The sequence below is a fragment of the Lacerta agilis genome, chromosome 5, assembly GCF_009819535.1.
Source record: "Lacerta agilis isolate rLacAgi1 chromosome 5, rLacAgi1.pri, whole genome shotgun sequence".
Classification (NCBI taxonomy): domain Eukaryota; kingdom Metazoa; phylum Chordata; class Lepidosauria; order Squamata; family Lacertidae; genus Lacerta; species Lacerta agilis.
This window is the reverse complement of record NC_046316.1, coordinates 57,145,486-57,167,368: the sequence shown is the minus strand read 5'-3', so window position 1 is coordinate 57,167,368 and position 21,883 is coordinate 57,145,486. Positions and strand designations below refer to the sequence as shown.

General features: G+C 40.6%; 1 protein-coding gene across 1 annotated transcript in view; it reads right to left on the bottom strand.

The window, feature by feature from the left end:
* Positions 1 to 451: 451 nt before the first annotated feature.
* The window catches only part of WDR33 (WD repeat domain 33), a 48,641-nt gene continuing 27,209 nt past the window's right edge, over positions 452 to 21,883 (bottom strand). Inside the window, exons 8-22 of the mRNA XM_033149972.1 lie at positions 16,715 to 16,841; positions 16,156 to 16,310; positions 15,438 to 15,516; positions 14,187 to 14,297; positions 12,110 to 12,204; positions 10,766 to 10,852; positions 10,259 to 10,398; positions 9,843 to 9,995; positions 7,942 to 8,952; positions 6,128 to 6,230; positions 4,745 to 5,213; positions 3,023 to 3,189; positions 2,828 to 2,908; positions 1,344 to 1,529; positions 452 to 1,093 (exon numbers count right to left, since the gene is read on the bottom strand). Coding sequence (XP_033005863.1) covers positions 867 to 1,093; positions 1,344 to 1,529; positions 2,828 to 2,908; positions 3,023 to 3,189; positions 4,745 to 5,213; positions 6,128 to 6,230; positions 7,942 to 8,952; positions 9,843 to 9,995; positions 10,259 to 10,398; positions 10,766 to 10,852; positions 12,110 to 12,204; positions 14,187 to 14,297; positions 15,438 to 15,516; positions 16,156 to 16,310; positions 16,715 to 16,841 — 3,191 coding nt within the window. The 3' untranslated portion in view covers positions 452 to 866. The remainder of the gene's footprint in view (positions 1,094 to 1,343; positions 1,530 to 2,827; positions 2,909 to 3,022; positions 3,190 to 4,744; positions 5,214 to 6,127; positions 6,231 to 7,941; positions 8,953 to 9,842; positions 9,996 to 10,258; positions 10,399 to 10,765; positions 10,853 to 12,109; positions 12,205 to 14,186; positions 14,298 to 15,437; positions 15,517 to 16,155; positions 16,311 to 16,714; positions 16,842 to 21,883) is intronic.

The following is a 21,883-nucleotide window of genomic DNA, read 5'->3' as shown; positions in this document are numbered from 1 at the left end:
AATGAGTTAAGAGATTAGATTAGATTAATGATTTTATTATAGTAAAGTAAGATGTTTTAAGATGGTAAGAAATTACTAAAGATGATTTACAAGGAACGCAGGAAGGATAGGAGGAAGTCAGGATACAATATTAAGGACAGAGGTTAAGGATAGTATAAGTTTTTTGTTTTTATTGTAAATTTTGTTTTTGTTTTTTATGGCTGTATTATTTAGTATTGGTTTGTTTGTATTGATTGTTGTTGTTTTTATAAAACTTAATAAATATATATATTTTTTAAAAAGATCAGTATAACACAAGTAAGTTGTCAAGATTCTGACAACTCAATGCTTTTGTATCCAGAGACAAGAATGCAGTCTATGCATCAGTTTATACTACATGGAAGATACTGTGTGGGGAATGATAGAGGGAAGATGTGAAAATATGTATATAAAAAACCACAAACTCCATTTGTTAATTTTTGGACAAATTGCATTCTGTATTCATACAAAAACAACTCAACTTTTTCCTGACAACTGTACATATAGAAACAAGTTCTTCTGGACATGAACTGAAATTTGTGGAGGTGCTCCATGTCTCACAACACTAAAAAACATCCAGCTTTTATCTTCAAAAATCATTGCAAGAAATATGGAAGTGATGAGGGACTGGGATGGCAAGGAGAATGAAACAAAGGTAGTTGTGATGGCATTACTAGCTGGCATTTAATCTTTGAATAGACCTTCTTAGGAACTAATGCACATTCATTTATCTCCATTTATAGAGTCCAGGTTTGTGGGACTGCAGAATTACTTTCTCAATGATTCTGCAATAGGTGTATTTAAATACTGTCCTAGAAAGACTGGGACTTGCCCAGTCATAACCTCTTCTATCGACCCCTTCCGCCACCTCGAGAACCTCCTCGCCTTGACTGGTTTGAGTTCATGTTACTTCCTCTTCCCCAGTTACTCCCACTCCTCCCTCGGGAAGGGTTATTGCCTCCTGGAGGTCCTCCAAAGGGTTCTTCTCTATGATATCCATCATGGTGTTCTCCATCCAAAGAGCTGGATCTCCCAGATTTTGACATTCTCTGTGAAGGTCCTGACTTCCCACGCCCTGGAATAAAAATATTGCAAACTGAAATAAGAAAATGCACTAGTTCATTTGCTTTCCAGCCATGCAATACATAAGATCAAAGTACGGTGTCTGAGTTTCCTGCCTCCTGTTCCACTGCAGAAACAGTGCAGAGTTAAAGATAATTGGTAGGGAAAATTAGCACTGCATATAGGAATGTTGATACTTCCATTAATATTTTAAATTAAAATTTCTAGAGACAATTCTCTAATCTCAAAGAATTAAGTTTTACCCTTCCCCCTCTCTTCTGGAGGCCCTCCTTGAATTTCCATTTCTCTATGGTCAGAGGTTCCTGGTCCATCATGCCAAGGACGCTTGCGAGGTGGCAGTGATGCCATGTCCATTCCCTGGATTGAGGAAGAACGTTCTCGACTTGCCGGAGAATGACCATCATGAGGTGGATGATCCTGGCGGGGACCTAACCATGATGGAAAAAAATCAAGAGAGACAAGTATTGGTATAGTGCAGCAAATAATCTCTTCTTGGAACCCCTTCTAGCAACATCTTTTGTAAATATTACAACGAAATAAATGTTTTGTAGCATCCAATTTACCTCAGGACGATGGCTCATTGTCTTTTCTTAGTTAAGCACACAAATAATTTCTGTTCCACTATCTCTGATGATGAAGGTTCTACCCCCTTTCCACCCCAGGCGAGCTGCTGTAGAGATTGTACTTTCTGCTTTCGTTAGACAGAGAAGGGATAGAGATTGATAGGAAAACAGGCAATGGACATATTTCTTGTGAGAAAGGAACAAGCAAAAGAACAGCGCTTGCAGAAAAATCACCAAGCTCTTGGTATTACTGAAGGAGACTGGGGGAGTAGATTATGATAAAAATGTGTCTTTCTATGGTACGAGTACCTCTTTCCATCCTTCCCTTATCAAAAACTTGAAGCAGCAGAGCTCATTCTTCCTCTACAGCAGTGTTTCCCAAACTTGGTTCTCCAGATGTTTTGGGACTACAGTCCCCATCATCCCTGACCACTGGCCCTGCTAGCTAGGGATGATGGGAGTTGTAGTCCAAAATCAGTTGGAGACCCAAGTCTGGGAAACACTGCTCTACAGGAACCCCCTCTACATTTGCATGCTGGGCACTGAGAAAGGGAAACCTCCTTTGCAGCATGCAACAAAGATGGGAAAGCAACTTTGTCTCATTACCGATTACCTGAACTGTACAGGCCTGCCTCTAAGTCCATTATATTAAGGAAAAATGTGTCTCTCTGAAATAATCTGCCTTCTCTGTAAAAATGGGGTAGTTTCTGCAATCTGTTGCTGCTTAACTTCTTACGTATGAGGCTTGGTTGAAATCTATGTGCCAGATGTAGTCAAAGCGCTAAATATTTCCCACCCCTTACCCCAACAGGGAACTGAAGGGGGTTGCTGGAGAAACTTTTTGGAGAAATCTAAAACAGATTGAGGACTATTGGATCATGATAGGAAAATCCAGGCCAGTTTTAATCTGTAGTTCCATATATCTGTATCTATCTAGGAATTAAAAACAGTAAGAAAGATCATATGGTAGCCTATTCAGCTTTCCCCCTTTTTTGAATTACAGTATTCAGATAAATGGCAATATAAAATCTGGTGAAGTGCTTCTAGATGCCATTAGGCTATTTATAAAGTACAGTAACAACTAGATTAAGCTGCAACTGAAAAATAGAAGGGACAGCAACATTTGATGGTGGTCAGTCTTGCATAAAGTAATATATTTTCACCTGGTTCTCGATTTCCATCCATACGGCCTCCTTCAAAGTGAGGAAATTCATCTGGAGTTGGAAGCAGACCTTTCCGTCCCCCTGTATAACAAATGGACAAAGGATGCAAAGAAGTTGAAAGAACAATTATAAAAATTCAAACTGCACCAATACATTCCTCAGCTGAATATAAATTATCCATCAAAGCTCTCTTACCTCTAGCAGTACCCCGACCTCGCCCCCGGCCACCGTGATCTCTTCCTCTTGCATTATCCTCTGAGGAGTCAAACTTTTCTTCTGGCACAAAGTCGTCAGGCCCAGAAAAGCTGTCCCTTCCCCTGGATCCCCGGGCCTCATGTCTTGAGGGTGTTCCTCTCCTATAGCTGAACCAAAGAAATATAAATTAGCATAAGAATATACTTGAAGCTATATAGTTCCATGCTGAAAAATGCCATTGTCTATTCAGAAATTCCAACTACTTAAAAAAATGCCCAATTTCTCTACATTGCTGGAATGGGATTGTATTATTAAAAACATTATTTACAGTACTTCGTACCTTTGCCAGGAATCAGAAACTAAATCTTTCAACCAACTGAATATTATTTAGTTAGCTGTCTGGTTTCCAGTTGTTTAATCAATCAAATTTAAATACATGTTATGTTGTATGAAAGTCATTATCAATAAAAGTGGCTTCTCAAGAATTCTAATTAAATGTTCCACTGATCATATCCAAGCCTCTTGCTACTCTCTCCTAAAGAGTACTCATTAATAGTTCCTCATCATCCTCAAAAAAGTGACAAGTGGGGTGCCGCAAGGTTCTGTCCTGGGCCCATTGTTGTTCAGCGTCTTTATAAATGACTTAGATGAAGGAATTGAGGGGATACTCATCAAATTTGCAGATGGCACCAAACTGGGAGAGGTAGCTAATGCCACATTTCACAATTCAAAATGACCGTAATAGATTGGAGAACTGGGCACAAGGTAACAAAATGAATTTCAATAGGGACAAAAGTAATGTTCTGCACTTAGGCAGGAAGAACCAGATGCACAAATATAGGATGGGGGACACCTGGCTTACTAGCAGTACATGTGAAAAGGATCTAGGGGTCTTGGTGGACCACAAGCATAACATGAGTCCACAGTGTGATGCAGCAGCAAAACAAGCTACTACTATTACAGGCTGCATCAACAGAAGTATAGTGTCCACATAAAGGGAAGTAATATTACCACTCTATTCTGCCTTGGTTAGACCACACCTGGAATACTGTCCAGTTCTGGGCACCACAGTTTAAGAAAGATATTGACAAGCTGCAATGTGTGCAAAGGAGGACAACTAGGATGATCAGGGGTCTGGAAACCAAAGCTTATGAGGGCATTGGGTATGTTTAGCCTGGAAAAGGAGAGACTGAGATGAGAGGTGATAGCCATCTTCAAATATTTGAAGAGCTGTCACATGGAAGATGGAACAAGCTTGTTTTCTCCTGCTCCAGAGGATCCAAACCAATGGCTTCAAGTTACAAGAAAGGAGATTCCAACTAATTATCAGGAAGGACTTTCTGACAGTAAGAGCTATTTGGCAGTGGAACAGACTCGGAGGTTTTTGTGCAGAGGTTGGATGGCCATATGTAATGAATGTTTTTGTTGAGATTCCTGCAATAAAGGGGGGTTTGACTAAATGACCCCCGGAATCTCTTCCAACTCTACAATTGGATTCTATGAGTCCACTTGGCTGTGACCTAGTGCCCACTTTAGGAAAACTGAACTTCGTAGAATGTCATTTTCATAATTTTATTTTATTAATAAATGGTGAGTTCCTACAAACAGGAATTTCTATTTTCATAAAATGTACAAATTCACTTAAATGAGGCTCATTTCTTTTAATATGAAACCAGGAGATAACTGTTCATTATTGAATAATAAAAATAGTATGTTTTTTACCTTTCATCTCTTCTTCCTCGGTACCGTGCATCCTCAGGCTCATGAGGATATCTCTCGTCTGAAGGTCTCCGTCCCTCCCAAGGCCCAGGAGGTCCACGGTTTGGACCTCTGCTATCTCCCTCATTGAATTCTCTGTGGTCAGGGGGGAAAGGTGGGCCTGGACCACCTCGTCTCCACTTCTCTTCTTGGGGTGGGCCTCCCCGTCCCTCAAATTCACGTAAGCGATGGCCAAATCGCTTGTCTGGATGGAAGTCTTCACGAAATTCATCTGGTCGGTCAAAGTCATCATGGAACTCTGGATGAGGTCCCCTTCTGTCTGGCATGCCCCTATTTTCTCTACCATCACCCCAATCTTGGCCACCTCGGAAGGGGCCCCTCTCAGGGCCATGATCAGGACCACCACTGTTCTGGTCATGCCTCCTTTCTGAGAGAGGGCCCATGTGATGGTTTGGCGGCCCACGAGAATCACCTTAAGATAAAGGAAATATGTGTGTGTGCTTTGTAACAAAATATTAATAATATAAAATGTATAACTGAATGTTACTTCATAAGAGCAGACAATGAAGTACATAAAACTATCAGCAAAATATTCTTATAAAACTTTTACCTGTTTTAATGGTACACATATTATATTATATATTAGTATATGAGTGCTGTTTGTCGCACTGGTCCCTACTGTGCCAAAAGGCAATATAATATGAATAATAACAATAATAATTTATTTATACCCTGCCCATCTGGCTAGGTTTCCCCAGCCACTCTGGGCGGCTCCCAACAGAACATTAAAAACACAATAAAAGATCAAACATTAAAAACTTCCCTAAACAGGGCTGCTTTCAGATGTCTTCTAAAATTCAGATAGTTGTTTATTTCCTTGACATCTGATGGGAGGGCGTTCCACAGGGCGGGTGCCACTACTAATCATTTAATTTTGTAAATTTGTACCCTGGTTTTCAACCTAAAGGTTCACAGAGCACCTTAAACTATTTCACTAAAATGTAACAACAACAAAATTCACAAAATGAAATCCTTCAACCATAAAATATTAACCTAACACCAGTATACATTATACTGTACTGCAACCCAGCAAAGAGACACAAGTTTCTCCTAAATCAGCACCACCCGCTGCTTCAGACCTGAAGGAACAAAGAAATATTCACCTGATATCTGAAAATCATTAGGGTAGAGGATGAACATATTTACAGGGGGTGAGAATTCCAGACCCAGCGTATCGTAAGAGAGAAAATAAAGACACATGTTGCCTGAGTTAGTCTATGGATTAAACCCCCAAAGAACTACAAAGCACTGAATTGTGCTAAGGCTTGCTTTGCAATAATAGTGAGCATATGCCATTTGTTCTAAAGGAAAAGTGTATTTAATTACCTTTATTAGGACCAGGTCCTTGGTTGTGAGGGCCATGGCGGCCTGGGCCTCCATGCTGTCCCAGTCCTGGTATCAATGGTGGAGGACCAGGATTCTGTCCTTCCTGCAAGAAAGAAAAACTAGGAATTAATGAATAAAGGAAAGAATAGAATAGAGCAGAGCAAAGCAGAACAGAACAGAAATCCTTTGTGTCTACTAGGTAGGAGAACAGGCAATATATATGCTTGTCATCCTCTGACTATGAGGCAAAAGTGGGGCCAGCAACCCAGATCCTGAACTCTCCCACCCCCTGCAAGCCATTTTGAGTGGCCATCTGTCAATCACCTGTTAGCAGGACATGAGATGACCAATTTTTCCTTTATAAACTTGCTTGAACTCAAGCCCAGCTACAAAGAAGGAGGTTCCTATGTACATGTAAGTTGGGTTCCAACTATGCCACCCAAAAAATGCAGCAGGGTTTAAAGTCACCACTGATCAGCTGAGTGATGACAACTTCAAGTCTCACTTTCAGTAGGGGTTGGTTCTACTGTATCTAGGAGTTCCCAACTGATCTAAAATATCAGGTGTGGGGCAGATTGGCATGGCTTGGAGAACACAGAACTCTTGATGGGCCTAATTTGGCTTGAGGGCTGGAGGCTTTCCATGCCTGCTCTAAGGGTAAATCCAAACAACATTAAAATGGAATTCTCTCCCAGTTTTGGAATAACTTCAGAACAAAAAAAAAGACGAACTGTGGAATCAGGCTACACTGAACAAAAAAAGGTAAGTAGGACAAATGAAGTCAAAATCAAGGAAATATTTAGGTTTTAATACAGCCTATTCTAGCAATTACCATGTGGATAAGATCCCACCATTCCTGTATAAGTCTGCATTCTTTACCACCTACTAAGAGCAAAAGGGTGTTCCTTGACTTTAGTGACTGTACAGAAGAAGGAATTTTGAGAAGGTGCAGCTTTCCTCAGCCCTTAATAACAAATTGCCCTGCTAGAACTCCTTCTTCTACATACCTTTTAAAAGCATGTAAGCTTTTTATTTTTAAAGACTATAGATATAGGAATTTACAAAAAATATATTTGCCAATAGGGGAGTGAGTGTCCATAAGAGAGCATTCACACAACTCAGGTGATGTAGTTCAACTCAGATATATCACAGTGTAGATAGAGCAATAAGAGATTCTCCTCCTTCTCTTTTCACTTCTATCAGCCCCTCCCCGCATAACACAAAAATATTTCATTCCAGTTCACTATAAGGAATCAGAGACCTTCTCATACTGCATCAAATACTGATAAATTCAACAGTGGCTTATAAAGAGGCAAAGGGGGTTGCTGTTGAAAATGTGTTTTGTCAGCTCAGGTGGACATGTGTCACCCTATGACCCTCTGGATTGTGGTCATCAATAAGACCCACTTCTGGAAAATAATCTTTTGCTTGAGATATCTGTGAACTCCATTTTCATAACAGTCTGTTGAACTATTAAAATAGTAGGGTGATGTGCAATTTTGGTATCTCACTTCTGCTGACGTAAATCGGTTGGGAGACTGCAGGAAGGGGAATTCAGTCATATTCGCTGGTGCAACACTGGATTTCACCCATATTCTGAGATTACCAAAAACAGCAGGTTATCCCAAAATCCATCGAATTTCATTTACACTAGGGTTATAGCAAGTCACAGTTTGGTTCTTAAAAGAGTTTTACACCATTGAAAGCACTGCTCTGTCTGATCATTTTATTATGCTATTGACAGCAATTTATTATGGTATTAATTTCTTCCTGACCAGACCTCTTCTCATGAAGAGTATCCTTCCCAGACATACCTGATTGAATGGGGCCCGAGGACCGTCACCAAGCAAGGGAGTTTTCTGCTGCTGAAAGGGTGGAGGGCCCTGGGAAGGATGTGGCCCCCTTGAAGGATTCTGCTGTCCTTGAGGCCCTGGTGGCCCTTGCATATTTCCTTGAGGCCCTACCATAGCACCTTGCGGAGGTCCCTGCTGTCCTTGTGCACCTGGTGGCCCACGCAATTCTTGTGGAGGTCCCATCATTGAACCCTGAGGTGGAGGACCCCTCATCTCCTGGGGACCATGCCCCAGTAAACCATGCGGCCCTCTCATTTCTTGAGGTGGATGGCCCATCATCATCCCCTGTGGTCCAGGACCCTGGTTCTCCCTTGGTCCTGGAGGTCCCTGCATGCCTCTTGGGTTAAGTCCCATCAAGGGCCCTTGAGATACAGGACCCTGTATCCCTTGAGCTCCTTGCACTCCATGAGGTCCTTGCATTCCTCTTGGGCCAGGTGGCCCTTGACCACCAGGTGGCCCTTGAGGACCTAAGTGGGTCTGTGGTGTTGGTGGACCTTGTTGACCTAAATGAGCCTGTGGGCCTGGTGGGCCTAAGTGACCCGGAGGTCCAGAATTCGTCTGTGGACCAGGTGGCCCTCCAGGTGGAGGGCCCATTTGTCCATGAGGGCCAGGATGTCTCTGCATTCCTTGATGCCCATGAAGTTCTTGAGGTCTTGGCAGTCCTTGTGGAGGTCCTTGAGGCCCAACAAATCCTTGTGGTCCACCACCTCCTTGGTGTAAAGGAGGACCTTGGGGTCCCATTTGTCCTTGAGGTCCTGGAGGCCTGAACTGTCCCTGTGGCCCAGGTGGTCCCATCTGAGGCATATTCATTGGCATCTGCTGAGGTGGATGGGCTTGCTGAAAGCCTTGAGGCACCTGAGACATTGGACTTTGTCCTGGGAAATGTTGGGGTCCATGAACAGGTCCTCCTGGAGGTGGCTGCTGCTGACCTTGTTCTGCTTGCTTCTGTGCAAGCCTTTCAATCTTCAGTTGCTGCAAAAAAGAAGAAAATAATTTACACACCCACACAATTATGATGAACTATTGGAAACCAAAGGACACTTTCTGTGTAGCTTGTTCCACTTAATATTAAGCCATGGCTTGCTCAACAATGCTGAGCTTCACAGAAAAGCAAACATTCCTTGGCTTGTTTTGCAATGCTTGATTTATTCTCTAGCTGCTCTTGCCTGTTGCCTCTGTAGCTTGGTGAGTGTCTGAAGTGGGGTGGCCACCCACAGTTAAGCAAGACTGTTGGGTTTGGAGATAATGCTGATCCAAGGATAAAGTATGGCTAGACTCTCAAGCCAAATACAAACCATGGTTGTCGATAGTAGTTTGTTACTGGAAAACAAACCATAATTATTCTCTGGGCTGAGTTCAGATGTTCAAACAAGGCACACTTGGGCTAAACAAACTATGGCTCATCATTATTATGTACTAACCAGGCAATTTCTAATTTTAATTATTGTTTCAACGAGAGCAAAATGAAGAATGTAGCTAGGAAGCAATAACCTTCTTAAGCAGAATGTTTACTTCAGCAGCATACACTACTTGATTAGACACTGGTCAGGAGCAAAAACAAAAAACCACTTTCTTCAGAGGATTTTGTGGCAATCATTTATTCATTATTATTATCCTTGCACATAGATCAGATTATATGTGGTTCCCAGATAGCCTCTCATGCAAGCACTATTCAAGGGCAGACCCACTTACAGCATCATGTAACTTGGGACCATTCATTAAGCCAGAAAAGTTTATGTTACCCATAGCTGCAGTGATGTTGCAAATACGGCCTATCAATACCCTCATTGGTTTCCTCTAGTTTTTGGTGTGAGTAAGTGCTTTTTATGCAAACAATATCAGTGACTTGACTTTTCACATACCTCTAGAAGCTGTGGGTTGGTGTACTGAAGTGCTGCCATTTCTTGCTCAATCTCTGCCTGTGACTTCTTCTTTTCCTCCAGTTTAAGATCTTCCTTTCGGTCATTCAGTGGCTCAGCTGGTGAAGGAATAGGAACTTTATTCTGCATCCAAGCCTGAATAGGATAATAAAGGTGTATGATTACAGTGTTATTAAAACCTGTTGGATGAATCCATCCACAAGTGTATTTACGTTGGAGGCTTGATGAAAGTGGACCACGTCAATTGCACTGTATTTTGGGCCCAGAGCTGTTGAAGTCAATCATTTATTTGCTCCTCATAAGAATTCATCAATGAGGACTTTGCATTCTAATAGGTACTGATTGGGGGAAATAAATAAAGATGTTTTGAAGTTATAGCACTGCATTCAGTTACTAACCTGCTGAAACTGGGCTGGGATTGGTTTTGCGTAGGGGACCTTTTTTTGTGGTACTTTCTTTTGGTCCTTTTGCATCACCTCCTCCATTCCCCAGTCCAGTCCTGGGATAGTCATCTCAATTTCACTTGCCTCGTCTTTCCCTTCAATGAAAAGAATTGAATAGTGATTTCTACACAGTATGATGAACAACTTATGTCTTCTTAAATAAGGTCATCAGGATACTTAATTTCATGTCCAGAGCTGGGGGGGGGGGGATTGCAGAATGCTTTGGCTAATTTTAAATTTTTCTTGGCACTAAAGGATGCCAAAAAATAACAGAAAAGAAGGTTCCAACCCATTTCTTTATGATTCATGCAAATTTTCAGAAAAGCAACACAATCCTATTTGGGATTCTCTTACTATCAATTTGTATTTCTCTTGCTATTGGTTATTAGCAAGTCCCACTATGTTCAAGGAGTTACTCCTAGGAAAGTATCCATAATACTGTGGCCACGATTTCTCTCTTACCCATCTGCTCTTGTTCCATGGCTAGTTTCAGCTGCTCAGGTATTCCCATCCCTGGAATCACTGCGAGACTATTGGGTTCTAGGTCATCTGGAAAGGGAGAGTAAACTGTTATCAACAAAATATTTGATATTTCTTAGATCCCATTCAGTGATGTTTCAACACTATTACTTAATTTCCCACAATCAACCATTTCATTATTTTCTATTTTACTGACCAGCAAGGATTTCAAGCAGGGTTGGAGAACCCTTTTCAGCTAGTGATGATGCTTGTGATGGGTGGGGCCACAGGAAAAAGTGGTTCGCACAAAATATGTAAATTTTACCTTTATACAGTAGGTTAATTTCGACATCCTCTTTTATACCACATTCAGCCAAGCAAAATACATTATCTGAGTTTAAGGACAGAATCAAGCCAGGCAAAAGGACTCTAGGAGGCTGCAATCTGAGGGTGGGACTTTTTATTTTTATTTACTTATCAAATTTATACACCACCCTTCCTCAAAAGATCTCGGGGCTTGAGGAAATGAGGTGTGGCTGGGGAGGGTATGTGGTGTAGGGAGAGTCCTGAGGGCCAAAAAGAGAGGCTTAGAGGGCCGTATTTCCCCCCCCCCAAGGCCTGAGGATTGCCACCCCTGATTTAAAGTCTGTAACCTATATAGCATTTCAAACTTTCTGCTGAAATAAATATTGAGTAAAATATGTGTTTTCTTTACAATGTAACAACTGGGTGGACTGTGATGACAAGGAGAGAACAAACATGTGGAAATAAGACCACAACTGCAGATTTAATTAAACAAACACAACCATGGTTCTTATGTTGTGTTGTGTTAGAATGCATAACTCACCTGAAAGAAACAGAATAGCAAAGGAAAAGAGGGGAAGAGTTTTCAGGAGCTACATGTTTTTACATTACAACAATTTAAAGCACTGCTTAAGTTTGAGTCTGTTCTCTTTTCATATTCTCATACAGATGTCCATGAAAGCAACTGTGGCATATTGGTTAGAGCAGGCATGGCCAAACTTGGCCCTCCAGCTGTTTTGGGACTACAACTCCCATCATCCCTAGCTAACAGGACCAGTGGTCAGGGATGATGGGAATTGTAGTCTCAAAACAGCTGGAGGGCCAAGTTTGGCCATGCCTGAGTTAGTGAGGAAGACTCAGGTTGAAGTCCCTGCTCATTTATGTAGCTCACCAGGTGACCTTGGGCCAGTCACCACCTCACAGCCTAACGCCCTAACCTATCTCACAGGATTGTTGGAAGGGTAAAAAAGGGGAGGAAGACATGTATGACACCACGAACTCCTTGGAAGAAAGATGAAATGTAAGTGTAACAAATAAATATACCATATTCAACTCCATCCTCTGACATTCCTGGAAGCAAGTTCAGATTATAACGATCTCGCATTTTATCTCCAGGACGATTCCGGGTCCAGAATTTGCTGTTAAAATAAAACTAAGAGATAGTATCCTCTGTTGATTTATAAGTTAAGCCTTCATTACTCAGAGCCAGTAACTCTTAACATCCTCTAACTCTGAAGTTTTTTTTAAAAAAATGTTATTTAAAATGTGTATTAGTTTCATCTTGTTTTCTACTGGACCACTTCAAGCTGTGATGGCTACTAAATTGGGTGGTCACTCACCATCTGCCAGTAGTAGAGAACAGAGGTAGAGTACCCACTCCTTGATGTGTACATAGTTCCAAGTAACCTCAATAAGCAGTAGAGTTGCTTCCATAGCAGAAAAGGGAAATCTGTTCTGCATCAACAGCCACAGTGGGAAGCTATTATCAGCCAGAACCAGACTAATAATACAATTTGTGTAACATCTTACAATGGTGTAAACTTGTACTTAATCAATAGGCTTGTTTCACAAATTATTGGATGCCACTTGGGCCATCTTCAGGGTTGTACAGAACTCTGCTATATCTTGAAAATGTATATATTAAAAAAGTACACTTCACCCTTTAAGTATGAATACTATCAGAGCAATCAAAAGAGACAAAAACAACATAAAACTATAATAAAGCAAATTACAAGTTACTCTTTCATTACGTTCAGCAATACACACATCAAAAGAAATAATCTAGTTCAATAATGTGTTACATCTGGGGTGCTATCCAATGAAGTAGTCCTGTTAGCGCAAGGAGTTCTTACTGCACACCATAACTTTCTCTTCCTCATCTCGTCTTGTGCCCCCCCTCCGAATCTGTTCTTGGGGTTCTCCCAATCCTCTGCAGCAGATGCGGGGGGGGGGGCAGGGAGAATGGAAACTTCCATTAAACAAATGGAACTTCCCCATGCTAAGGGAACTGTGTTGCTGAATACCCGCTCCAGTGTGTATAACTGTTTGAACACAATGGCCATTCTGTAGTCCTTTTCACCTTGATAAGAAGGGGCACAAAATATCAGTGGTAATGATACAATAAATTTGTCTTTTTTAAACTCTCCAAACAGTCAAATCATTGTATGGGAAATGCACCCGGAAGACAAAAATGTATTGAGGAGTTAGTGATCTGACACGGTTACCCTTCCTGCCTCTGTTGCTTCCCCCTCCCTCGCTCTTGTTAATTTTTTTGTTGGTGTGAGAACAGTCTTCAATGTCATGAGAATGTTGGGAGGAGGTGAAGCCCCCACACAGCTGCCTTAATCAGTTTGGAGAATAGTGCTGGGTACTTTCTTTGATGTTGGACATTGTTTTGAGAAAGTGAGAAACTGGGAGGGGGTGGCTAATGGATGATCTGCACTTAGTCAGTCTTAGAAGCCACACATGCTATCTATAAAATTGAACCATTTGGGCAGAGTTTCTTTGAAGCTCATGCATGGACTGATCAACCGCAGGGCCATGCAAACTGAGGCTACCTGGGGAAGTCGCTTCGCCACTTCTTGAGGACTTCCAAGTGGCAGAGGGATGTGGCTGCTTGGTATGTATACATTGCTTGCTGTTTTAGAATAAAATCTATAATCTTCTCACTCACTTGTGTATTTTGTATTGCTTCTGAATCTCATCTTAAAAGAACCACTGCAGCTTTTCTACATTTAATACATTATATTTTACCCCCTGTCTCTTTCATTAGTTAAATCTTCCAGCTTGCTGAATGATCACATTTGATTTCATTTCATTTCAGTGTATTCTTTTTAATCACAATGAAAGGTAAAGTACCATGAATAACAGCTGATTGCATTAGTATGAATGTGTAAGTGGAATGTACTATATTAAAAGCTAATGAGTGCTGGTTCCTGAAAACACTCTTAGTATTTTATTCTTCCATTGCATAAGTAAACTACAATTTTTCTTTTGTAGGGTATGTTTGTGTGGGTACAAACAATGCATGATGACGACAAAGAAGTGTAAGTGGAGCAATGAAAAACAAAATGTTACTGAGGTCAAATGAGTGCAAAGCAAAATATTTAAATAAAAATACCTGGTGTGATCATTTGATCCTGAGCACAGAATGTGTCCTAGAGGATGCCAAGCTAAACTCCAAATCATTCCTTCATGGGCCATTTCCATACCTCCCACTTCCTTTTCCACCCTGAAATAATACAAAAATAGTGCTTAAATGGATGAACAAGGATGCATCAAGGCCTATTTGCTTTTTTTAAAATACAATGTTGCTCAATGAAACTTATTTTGTTTAATGTTTACCTGCATTTGTTTGTTCAGAAGTTATTATATATGTGAAAACTTAGAAGTTGTGTGTGTGTGTGTGTGTGTGTGTGTACACACACACACACACACTTCTTTTGACTGCTGTTTTAATTAAGAAGGTTGCTGGACTGTGACAAACAAGAGAAGCCAGATCCACATTATTTCCATGTATACACTCAGGCAGAAATATTTACACTAGAAAATTAATATATTTAATGATTATCTCCACAAGAATCAGGGGAGCAGTGGGGAGTCTTTTCTGGCAAGCAGGCAAGGTCACCCCTGGTCAATCACCTGTTGCTATGAAACCAGGGGATGCTGTTTGCACAAGCCTCTCAGGCAACACCAACGTTCCTGTCTGAGCCACCAGTTTGAGTCTTGGAGGTAACAGGCATGAAGGGAGGTTTGAAAGTGCCTTGCAAAAGTGCTTACAAGTAGCCCAGGCTTCCTGTTTGAGCCTGAGGCTCAACCTGGAGGTTCAAACAGAAGCACTGTGGCTTGCCTGAGAGCCCTTTGCAAACAGCATCAATAGGAATGCTGGGCTGCTTGAAAGCACTTTTGCAAAGTACTTTCACACTACTCCCCAACTCCTGTTTTCCTCTGGTTTCGCAAAGGGCTTTCAGCCAGCTCTTTGCTCAGGTTTCAGCCTCTGAAAAAGGGCCCTCTTGAACTCAGCAGGCTGTGGCTGGCTTGGCCGCATGCATCTGTTCCCTGCTGGGAACAGGTATGCACAATCAAAACAGGATTTTACCAGTGATGTCAGCTGATGAACAGGTGGGTGTGGTTGGGGGGAAATGACCTTGTGGGCCAAACTGGACCCCGTGGTGGGTCAATATTGGTCTGCAGGTCAGAGGTTCCCTAACCTTTGGATTAATCAATATTTTACTTAGATTTCTTAAAGTAAAGCCCTTCAGCTCAGGATGGAGACATTCAAAAATTATCACAAGGATAATTCTATAGTATCAAAAGGCAATATTAAATTATGCTGACTTCTCAGTTGTAATTTCTCATCAGAGGTACCTACCCAACATGCCAGAAAAGTAATGAGCCATCGGACCCTCCACTGGCAAAGAACCCTTCATGAACAGGATGCCAGGCCACAGCTGCAATGTAGAAATTCACAATTACTACTACTTATTTACATTTTTCCAATGGTGTACTAGAACAGAAGTAACATAGGATCTGACTAGATGAGAGAGGATGGATTACAGAGCAGCTATGAGCAGTTGACAACAGGCATCAGTGGAGGGGCAGGAAAAGAGACTATGACAGTTCAGAGTAGCCTTTGGAGTTCTCATGGGAGGACCTGTGGAGGGGGACCTCATTTAATGAATGGAGAAAAGGCTACTTAAGCAACAGCTTGCTGGAAGGCTCGCTGGTGGGAAGCAGAGAAGAAAGCAAAGACAAGTAGGATGTTGGAAGAGAAGAGATACAAGAGAATAGATATGGTATGGAGAAATAAATACACAAACTTGAAGTAGAGCCAATGGGTAGAAAAATGGGTAATAACAAATAATAATAATAATAATAATAATAATAATATATTTATTATATAAGCTTTCTAAACAGATTAAGGATATAGAAGATTTGGGCATGCTTGATTTGAGCAATGGTATTAGTTATCTTTCTTATCAACTACAGATCATAGAAACTGGACTGCAGATTTTGAATAGTTACTTTCAAGGGTTTTGAATATCCAACCACCAAGTTCAGAAACAACTGTCACAAAAGTTATTTTTAACCTGTTGCCTCCTTCTTATGACCTCTGAAGACCTGAAGCTCTTCTTTCAGATTTCGAATATCAAAGAGTTTGCAGAGGTGATCACGAGATGCTGTAAGTAGCCAGTTGCCATTTAGGTTCAATTTGACTTCCATCACAGTGTTCTTATGAGCATGACTGGAACATATCATAAAAAGAATAAACTGTGCATAATTTAAAGAAATGAGCAATTAAAGCAAACCACCGTTTGTCTTCAGAACAGCTCAGATAGTAAAAAGTATTCTATCCACTTTCTCCACAGCATGCATAATTTTTTGAAACATCTAACGTGTCCCCTGACCCCATCATAATGAAATGAAATAAAATAGATCTGAACATTTTGGCATTTTCTCATAGTGAAACTGTGCTAAACCCTTAATTATTTCAATTGCTGTTTCAACATTTTTTACAGCCATCTCACACATTTTTCCAAATGCATCGAGCAATAATATTCTAAATCAGTATTCAATAAATCTATACATGCTAAAGGCCCAGAAATTTTTGGCAACAAGAGCCCAGGCACCAACTGCAGTTGCACTTACAGTGTAGCAAGGCTCTGGCCAGTCTTTGGATCCCAGAACTTGATTGGCTGCTGACTATCTTTGCTTCCAGAAACCACCAAACCTTTTGTTGGATGCCAGTCAACACACTTGACATCAGCACCATGGCCTGTTTAAAGTACAAAGGTACTGTTGTTGAAGAGACTTCACACAGAAAATTAAATAATAAAACAATCTATCCCAACTATGAAATGGCATAATTGTTTGGACAGATTATATCTTGATTTGTCTTTATTGCCCTAAAAGACAGCTCTTTTTCCTTCAAGGATTTCAAAGTTATACAAAATTGGAGGCCCCCATATTTAAAAAAATCCCTGATTTTTATTTTAGATACAGTCCATGCTATACTATATTAAATATGTGATCACCTTTCAATATATGTTCAAAAACTAGTTTGGAGCAGGAAGATGTATTAACACGAACTTTGTCTAGATTCCTTATTGGAATCTAAACATGAATAACATTTGTTCATATATTGGTTTCAATAATGCATATAAATCAGGAATGACCCTTCTAGCTGCTGTTGGATTCAAACTCCCATCAGTCCCTACCAGCATGGCCAACATTCAGGGAGATGGGAACAGTAATCTAACAATATCTGGAGGCCCACAGGTTCCCCATCCATGAAATACATTTTTCTAATGGTAACAGGCAATAAATGATTTCATTAAGTGGCATGGACATTAGAGATTATTTTAAGTTACTTTAAAACCAAACATTTCATAATATTGTGCTCAACCTACAGCTGCCTAAATAAATAAGCTCTCTTTCATTTTAATATTTGTTTTGCTTTTTTTGGACAGCTATCAAAGTATACAAAAATAATCTATATATTTACTGAAGAGGAATGAATTACATGCAAAATGAATGAATAATTTTACAACTAGTGTTTGTTCTAGACTCCCCACTTGCACCCCACAAAAAAACCCTAAAAACCTTTCTCATCAGATCAATATTTATTCATTGGTAACATCAATTTTTTGAACTTTCAAACAATACCAAAAGGTTAGGTCACTGGATCATCTAAGCAGATCACAGATATAAACGCAGGAAGTTGATCTTAATTTTTATTTTTTGCTATCTATCTCCCCTACTTTGAACCAGTTTCCACATCATGTTAAACTGTTAGGTTTTCTATTCTTTTTTAATGATACACTATGGTTTAATGTGAACAAGGAGTGTGCAAGTACTTGACAGTTCCTTTACCACAGGCAAAACAAAAACCCAGATGCAGAAATGAAGTTCTTTGCACGTTAACCAAACCACACAAACATGCACAGAGAATTATATTCAAAGCAGTATGCACTAAAGTTCAAAGCTAGCGCTGGTATGCCATCAACAAGCCAGGCAGTGGCAACCGGAAAGGTTTCAATTCACATTGTACAGATGGTGCACAAGTCTGATGGCCTACAGCAGCCCGCACAGGTGCAAATTTCGAAAGCTCTTGCTTGCATGAATCATAAGCAGCACTCCATGGGCCAAAGCACTGCAATACCTGCATGCAAATTGGGTCTTGCTTCCACTCTCAGATCTACTTTTCCAGCGAAAGCCAGGAAGTGAAGCCAGGAAGTGCCCCTGGACACACTCACATAAGCAAAGCAACAGTTTGTGTGCTCACCAGATCAAATATACAACCCTGGGGTATTATGGTGGTGACTGTTCTTAGATTCTTGGAGAACATTAACTGATTAATGATTAATTATTGCAGTAGAATCACAACAATTGTTAATTGATCTTAGAGCTCTAAACAACTGTTCAGAAAACATCCATAGGTTGAGATCACTTTGCCCATCCGGACAGGACAAAGAAGAAGAAAAAATCATCATCTGATTCTTAATATTATAGGCTTCATCATTTGAATCAATCAATAGGTTTAAGGAGGTTTGCACCAGAGTTTCTCAAACAGCCCCCCCCCCAAAGCAAGGAAATCATTTTTGAAAGTGACAGGATTTTTCAAAACTGCTTGTGATATGACATGGACTCTGCCACTAAAGAAAAATAGCAAAAAAATCAATTATGCAGCCTTGACTGCACCTAAAGTAACTCTTTGGATCCATTGGGCCGGAAATAACTAATCTGTTCCACTAGCAAAAGCCAGTGCCACTAGTGCAACAGGGCTTTACTCTCCCCAAATCCACTTTTATGGTCAAGAGAACCCCTCAGCACAACACACAGGGAAAGGGCTTACTCTGACAGAAGAATCTTTCACCCATAATTTCCAACAACACCTGGAGGGGCACAAGTTCACCACCCCCGTTTTAAGCGATGCTGGCAAAGCAGGGACCATGTTTTTCGCTTTAAATACGGTCTTTATGTCTCATAAACTTAAAATAAAGAGTAAGTTTTGTGGTTACTTTTAATTTTTTGCAGGTTTTTTTATACAGGAAATACGCAAATTAAAATTTTGAGCAATTTTGTATTTTCACAATTAAAATTTACAAGTCAATGAAAAATGTGTTATCTTATGACTTATCAGTAATTAAACTAAAGCCTGACACAGACAAGGAATAATCAACCTACAAACTCAAAACAGGTCCTGTATCCCAGTTAATTGTGAACAGTAATTAAAGTGATAATAATTATTAGACAGTAGTAGTCAGTGGAATTTCAGGACCACCCTTTATCATAGAATTGTAGAGTTGGAAGGGATCCCAGGGGTCATCTAGTCCAACCCCCTGCAATGCAGAATTCAAAATTAAAGAATCCCTAACAATTAAAGAATCTCTGACTAAAGAGTCCCTTTATAAAACTGATAATGAAAATAAATATTCAGCCATTACCTAGATTAAAGCACCCTTTAACCTGGTGCCCTCCAGAATTTTGGGGCTACAACCACCATCAGCCTCAGCTTAGTACAGTCAAGGCACCAGGTAGGTAAAAGGCTGGGTTTAAGGAATGCAACTACAAGAAGAATGGGTAACAATTGCTGTGAATCAAAAACTGTCCATTTGGCAGCAATAAAAATCAAGGACAATACTAACAAAGCATGTGTGTGGGGAGCCAAGAGGAAGACTTCCTCATTGTTAAACTTGTCATCTTTTGATTTAGGCAACTCATGGCCTTTTCTGATCCAAGTGGCTTGGGAGAGAAAGTTTGAGATACATGTCTGTAAGAGACATATTAATATGTTAGTATGTTGATAGTCAATAATGTGTGATATTTCAAATGCTATATACAGTTTTGATAGTGGCAAGTGTGCAGAACCTGAGCACAAGTCTTTTAGCTCCCAGTGCAACAAAATGACCACTTGCCACCTACGAGTGCCCAAGATAAGGTTAGTAGCTTCTTGCAAATACAGGAACAGCATTCTCTTTAGCACGTTTAGAATCTTTAGAATTAAACCACACTATATTTCATTTTCACTTTTGCACAACATTAATTCGTGCAGAACATTTCTCTGCCTTTTTATTGACTGTCCTTGCCTGGTCCAGCCAAGACAGAAACCAAACAAAGTTTCTTACACATGCACATGTGCTGTTCAATGTATCATGAGCTGCCTTTTTGTAACTCTATACGTCACAAATTCCCCCGTGTTTTGGGAATGGAACTTCAGGCTGCTGTTGTAAGAGTGAGCAGGCGAACACACAATCTACTGTTAGTCACATGAACAAAAGATATACATGTTGCCTGAAGGAGAACATTTATGACACATGGTGTATGAAACAAGGGAATAAAACATGGTAACATGTTTACTTCATTCCTTCGGTTTTCAATGTTCAGGCTGAGGACGGCTGGTTCCCCTCTATTTCCTCACGACTGTAAGCAATGCCGCTTATATAGCTAAAGCAACACTTACCATCCAGGCACAAGAACAGGCTCTGGGAAACTCCAAGGTTTGCATAAGCACCACAAAATATTTAGGAAAAAAGTCTCAAGGAGGAGTGCCCAAAACAGTCCAATGAGGAATGGCTTAATGCTATGGAATGTTGATTCACTGCTGAGGGTGCAAGAGGAATGGGAGGGAGTGGCTGGAACCCCAAACAAATGCACTCTACACTGCAGCATTTTATTATAGGTCTCACTGGTCTCTTCCTATTATAATTAGGAATGTATGCTTTTTGCAAAGATCTACCTCAAAATAGTATTGATCGGCGTTCTAGTATTGAGAGAGTAATTATACAGAGTATTTGGAGAATCAAGTCATGGAACATTAAATAATATTAATTCTACACCTGACAATGCATTCAGTACAATGTAGGATGACTGTTTCTCCAGCATTTATTTTTAAAAAACAGAGGAATTGCCTTAGTCCCCTTCTCCAGCACTGAGTCATCCGTGCCCCTTAAGGTGGGGCAGCTGCCACCACAGGCACCAGGTATTTCCAGAATGAGATGAGATGGGGATGTCATTGCTACTTCTGGCATAAATTAGCTCTAAAAGACTTGGGAGCTTGATAGGTAGTTTTACACCAAGTGAGAGGATGCTGTTTGAGCTGCTGCAGTGGAGATCTGTTTCAGCAGCTGCCATCAACATTGAAGCAAAAAGGCTGGGTTGCCATGTGTCCTAATATTACTCCTCGATTAAATATATTCAGTGAACTGAAAGGAAAATCAAAGAACCATTACAAAATGTGTTAAAAGCTTCCAATAGTATAAAAAATAGTTTGGTGCAAATCCGATCTATTAATGTCAGTGGCAAATTCCATCAATTGTGGGGGGGGGGGAATGCAATTTGTACCCTAAACTTCCCCAGCATCTTATTGACTGTGCTAGTGTGTGCACATAACTTCAAAGGAAATTGGGGCCATGTAGAATTTTTACTCCCAAAATTTATGAAATAAAAAGTGTGATTTTTAGGGGTAAAGTGATTTCCAAAGCCCACTTCTCCTATTTTGGTCTTTTACTTCTCAGCACCTGTTTGCATTCCAAACTCAAGCTGCTTCAGTTCCATTTTCACTGGGTTGCCCCAACCACCAGTGGAGCTGGACCCTGGGAACAGAGCTACAGGCCCTAGCTGGACAAAGTGGCTCCACCACTGTAGTTAGTGTACCCAAGGGAAGTCCAGTAGGGTTAGAGGAGGGGCACTCCACTACACTGTGGAGGTTCAGGAGCTATAGGATCTCAACCAATCAGGGACCACATCGTGAATGTGATGTCACAAATATCAATCAAATATTGCTACACGGTAATGTCACTAATGGCAAACAAAGCC